General features: G+C 35.9%; 1 protein-coding gene across 1 annotated transcript; it reads left to right on the top strand.

Annotated features, from left to right (window-relative positions):
• Positions 1–2,561: 2,561 nt before the first annotated feature.
• LOC149260056 (bidirectional sugar transporter SWEET3b-like) lies at positions 2,562–4,534 on the top strand. The gene is made up of 6 exons (XM_089378687.1): positions 2,562–2,691; positions 2,813–2,849; positions 2,999–3,221; positions 3,368–3,529; positions 3,770–3,892; positions 4,026–4,534. Exons 1-6 carry the CDS (start codon positions 2,652–2,654, stop codon positions 4,215–4,217), a joined length of 777 nt encoding a protein of 258 aa, XP_089234813.1. The 5' UTR covers positions 2,562–2,651; the 3' UTR covers positions 4,218–4,534.
• The last annotated feature ends 1,152 nt before the right edge of the window (positions 4,535–5,686 follow it).

The following is a 5,686-nucleotide window of genomic DNA, read 5'->3' as shown; positions in this document are numbered from 1 at the left end:
ATGCATAGATGTGGTGTGTTTTGTGGGTTTCCCCTCTAGCTCGCATGGCAAATTTTTTATAAGGTGATGGATTGACATGCACTCATTTTTTTGGTGACTTCGATTTTCAGGATTGAGACTCTTTAGCTCGTGCACTCATCATTGTACAATGATAAGGTGAAGAGTAAAAGTTATGCAATGGATGCAACTCTTGGGGCATTGACAAAAACTAAGGAGATTATCACTACAAGAGAGAGAAGTGGTAGAAATAAAAATATCTCATAACTACACACACTCTAATATGGTAGGTCAACCAACATTCGGTAATTATCTATATTTCCAACTTCTTTGGTTTTTCCAAATTCCTTCTTTTGTTCTATTTTAATTTGGTGAGAGTTAATGTGCAAATTTTTGGTTTCAATAAAGGTGAGTTGCGGATTGAATGTTATTGACCCCAGTGGTTGGTGGACCTAGTCATGATCCTTTTATCCACTATCCCTTATCATTCATTTACTTTTGGTAGTTTCGATAAACCTCTGTTGCATTATGTGGTTCTCTACGATTTTCTTCTATTTGGGCTCTTCTTTTCCAATCCTAGTGGTTTCTAGGAATTGTGGGCGAGAACTCTATCCTAGCCATTGTTTTCCCGGCATAATATGCCTCAATAACAAATGCAATGCAGTTGATAGTCTGGGAGCATGGGTCCTCAGGGTTGTCTTTGTGCCCAAGCCCAATCCATAGATGTCGTGGCTATTTTCCACTCCACTACTCCCCTTGAAATTCAAGAGGGAATTTGTTAACTTGAAGCACCGACCATTAGTGACCAACAAATTTACTCTGATTCAAAAGTTTAAGCTAAGGTTGCCAATTTGGTTCTTGACCTTAGACATAGTAGGGAAGATGGATCCAATACGTGAGATACATTATTTTTCACTGGTAAATGAAGGAACTCTTGAGTATGGTCCTGAAGGAGAAACATGATGATCACAATGACGTAGTTTCTCGTTTGAATGATATCAAGAGGGTGCATCGTTACCAATGCTCCTAACTTGCTAGTTTGGATGTTTGGCTTCCTCACCTTGAAATCCAACTACAATGTCAACTAAATCCCCTTTTACCAATTGGAACAAGTATTGAACACCCAACCCAAGTTACTTCATTTGACTCTTGATATTATGTTTAGTAACTTTTTTACATTCTATAGAAATTTCCCATTGTAAGTTATTATTAATTTAGGTTACCTAAACTCTTATCCATAATCAACACATCTAATTTCTCTAATTGGACATTACATAAATAATGATATTTCTGATGATGTATTCAAAATCATTTTGAAATAATAAAATTTAAATTCAAAAAAACGAATATTCTTATTAAATTAATATTTTAATATAAATATTATTATAAAATCAATATTTAAAATATCATTTTGCATAAATATATGCTTTTACACAGTCCCACTCAGCGCACCATTCGAAATGGAATTTTCTCCCTATAGTTACTATTTACTATTGATTCTCGACAACCTTAACCATGAAAAGTGATAATTTGAAACGTGATAATTTAGAAAAGAGTCGACACTAAATGGACGAAATAAAGTGACATTATATATAAATGAAAGAGAATATATCACGATTTCACTATTGTTAATGTGAGAAACAAAACTCTCATTCCTTAACCATGAAAAGTGATCATTTGAAACGTGATAATTTAGAAAAGGGTCAACACTAAATGGACGAAATAAAGTGACATTATATATAATGAAACAGAATATATCACGATTTCATTATTGTTAACGTGAGAAACAAAACTCTCTTAGCATGAGTTCTTCAGTCATATTCTATGTCTTTTCCATTGGAAAATCTTACATTAGCATGAGTTCTTCAGTCATATTGTACGTCTTTTCCATTGGAAAATCTTACATTTCGTTCTAGATAATTCTCCCTTTATGTTAATTAAATTAATGTGCATCCAAACTCAAGCCGTATATAAAATGAAACACATCTCATGATTTCATTATTGTTAGTGTGAAAATTAAAACTGAAGTACTAATTCTCTCTGGTATTCACCGTGTCGATTAAAAAAATCAAACCGAATCTATCATGATGACAAGTGCTTATATTATAAAATATGAGGCAAAACAAGAGCAACGCACGTAACCGACAGCAACAGCAATTCGACAATTGCATTGGCTGCATGTAAACCGTCCAAAACAAAACCAAACCGACACGAAATGAATTCCAAGATACTGATAGCGAAAACGGACGAAAGATTCAACTGCAAGTGGTAGACAAACAAAGGAGAACCATTGACATATATGGGGTATACAGGAACAACAATTGCATATTCTATTCTATTATATGCGTGTGGGAGTAGGCGACCATATTAAATCATTTGTTTTCTTCACTTGAGAGGAAAGCCGGTGAAGATTGAAAAAAATCGAACGCACTTTCCACGGTAGGGATGAAATGGGTTGGTACTATGGAACCCATCCAACAACTTTAGAATTGCTTCCAGGATCCTAGGTCAGGATTACGGTATAAATAAGAAGCAGCAGTCTGGTATACTCACACCTGAATAACAGGAATCAAGTCACCTCTTTGCTGAGAGACATTTCTTTCCTCTTCATTTCCTCATTGAGGAAATCAATTTTACATTTCCTTAACAAAGAGATGGCGAACTACCATTTACGTTTGGGGGTTGGCATCTTAGGTCTGTCAAAACAATCATTTTCTTGAGCATAAATCATTTTCTTGAGCATAAATTTTCGTTGGGCGGTAGACAACCTAAATATTAATTATGTGAACTGATTTATCTGACATGACATTTACAGGAAGTGCCTTTGCTTTGCTTATGTATGGTGGATCAATGTAAGTATAAGATGTTTCCATTGAGCATATTCTCATGTATCATGAAACTGAATATAATGTTCAAATCAAGAAAATCAAACCTAAGGAAGATTTTGGTGCTGAATACAGTGTATAACGTAAATTTTTTGTTTTGTAATATTTGTCAACAGTACTACGTTTAAAAGGATTATAGAAAACAGGAGCACAGAGAGCTTCTCAGGCTTCCCCTATGCAATAGCCCTCTTCAACTGTCTTGTGTACACATGGTATGGATCACCGCTTATCAGCAATGGGTGGGATAACGTGGTTGTTATGGTTGTCAACGCCACTTGCTTTCTTATGCAATGCTGCTTCGTTTGCATCTATCTCACTTTCGCTCCATCAAAAACCAAAGTATTATGTCATCGTATTTTCTCTCTAAATATTATTATTTGAAGCCCTCTGCTTTCAATTAATCGCTTGTTTTCATTAGAATATGATTTCGTTGAGGCATTCGGTAGTGGTAACTGTTTATATATGTATATATATTGTGTTTGCAGAGAAAAATGGGGATGATGGTCGGTGGTTTGTTAGTGCTGTTTGGCACTATTGTGATATCTTCTCTGTGCGTTGTCCATGATCACAACCATAAGAAGGTCCTTGTAGGAACTGCAGGAATGGTGGCCACTGTGATTCTTGACAGTTCTCCTTTATCTGTAATTGTAAGCTGTTTTATTGCATTAGTTTCTTGAAATTAAAAGATTCAGCCATCATTATAGCATGAAAAATTTGAAGGACTAGGAGCAAGGTTAAATGGTTAATTTCACTTCTCTGGATCATATTCTAGAATATTTTTAAAATTTGCAATTTAATTGAATTCAAATCGGACCTTCACTTAATGATATTTTTGTTGATCATGTTTATCGTTAATATTTACGTATTCTGTTTAATTACACATTCAGGGACTGGTAATTCAGACCAAGAGCGTGGAATTCATGCCCAGCTTCTATTTCTCCTTGTTCACTTTCCTTGGAAGTTTGTTGTGGATGGTGTATGGTGCTATCAGCCGAGACATGCTCATCATGGTAATTTAATTATAATAATAAGTGGCTCTTACAACTTGTTGCGAGAATTAAAGTGTCAAGATTGTATAAAACCCAACGTTATAAAACTCAGGACAAATAACATGTTTTATTTCCACGCTCTTCATATTTGCAGGCACCGAACTTTGTTGGAGTGCCACTGGGCTTTGCTCAGATGGTTTTACATTGTGTTTATCGCCCCAAAAAGAGCTCGCTCGTCGAAGCCGAAAAGGTGGATGCAGTCAAGGAAATGGAATCGATCAAACAGACCGTCGAGGAGGACATAAAAGAGTATATTGACGATATTAGAATCCAAGTGAGTGTTTGAAGTGAGGAGGACATAAAAGAGTATATTGACGATATTAGAATCCAAGTGAGTGTTTGAAGTGAAGCAGGCGGACCCATCTTTGATGCTCTCAGGTTTGATGAAAGATACTCTGATTTCTACGTCAGAGTCATGATATCTTTGATTAACACTGTCTGTTATCAGTGAAAAATCGGTTTGATATCTATGTTTCTGTAACAATCTTTCGTACAGATGAGCATTATTTTGTCAGAGTAACGAAATCTTTGTTGCTGTAACGTTCTTTTCTAAATATCAACCCAAAAAACGATTTAGATAAATATACTGTCAGAGTCTGTATTTTATCATAGTCATGATATCTCTATTTGTGTAACACTGATATATATGTAACACTTTTCTTTTCTACAATCTTTACAATATTTGTTAAAGTAATACAATTTCCCTGAGAGATAATGGTGTTCATAAAATCTACGTTGAATAATTACACTTATGACTTATAAATCATGTGGGATGCTTTAATACTTTTTGAAAAGCTAAAAATATAAGCATGTTTACCAACTTATTTTCTCACAGGTTAAACAATTTCATGTTTAATTTATAACCTGTTAAATTATAAATGCATAGTAGATTTTTTTCATAAATTAATATATATATATATATATATATATATAATTTAATTTTTATTTTTTTTCTATATTATTTTTTTTTCAGTAAAAACTAATTTTATTAAGAGGATGTATGGTACAATAAGAAGTTACAACCAAGAGGAGCAAGAACACACGCCGCTGGAAAGGATAGGCTATCCACCTCCGCCCCTAAAAGGAAAAGAGAAGAGAGCAATGTTGAGCAAGAAGAAACAAGAAGAACAGAGGAGCAAGAGCAGAATAAAGGTTTCCTTGTCTAAATCCGAGGTGGAGGATTCAAGATTCCTTTTCTGTGACATTGGCTGGGCAGACGAATCCACAGGACCAGTCGAGGGCGGATCCTGTGCCAGCTTTGCTTCCATTTCTACCTCATCCTCTTCCTCTTCATCCGAGCTGAAATCAAAATCGTCCATGGGGGGAGGATTATGAAGCTTCCAGCTTTTGGATTTCTGGTTAGGATTGGATTTCTTCTTTTGGGCAGGCATCGTGGGAAAAGAGCTCTGAAGGTGCCCTGTGTGATGGCAGTTTCGACAGTGAAAGGCTGTGTTCTCGTAATCCAAGGTCTGAGTCCAATGGAAGTCTCCAATTTTGAGATTGATCTGATGGAGACCTTTGCTCATGTCTGTTTCTGCACATAAGCCCTTTTCCCCTCTAGAGATGTCTGTGTCTAGAAAGCGGCCTAAAGAATTGTCGATCCCTTGGAATACAGCAAAGTGCCATAGATGCGCTGGGAGATTAGGAAGTCTGACCTGGATGGGGAGCTTGGTGATGATTTCTCTAGAGGGATCGAAATCTGGGAACCAAGGGGTGAGGAATAAAACCTACTGAGCCCCAAAACCATGGGCCTGT

The sequence above is a fragment of the Pinus tabuliformis genome, chromosome 6 (assembly GCF_031772625.1).
Source record: "Pinus tabuliformis cultivar Carrire ecotype Pingquan chromosome 6, CPIR1, whole genome shotgun sequence".
Classification (NCBI taxonomy): domain Eukaryota; kingdom Viridiplantae; phylum Streptophyta; class Pinopsida; order Pinales; family Pinaceae; genus Pinus; species Pinus tabuliformis.
This window is presented reverse-complemented; position numbering and strand designations above follow the sequence as displayed.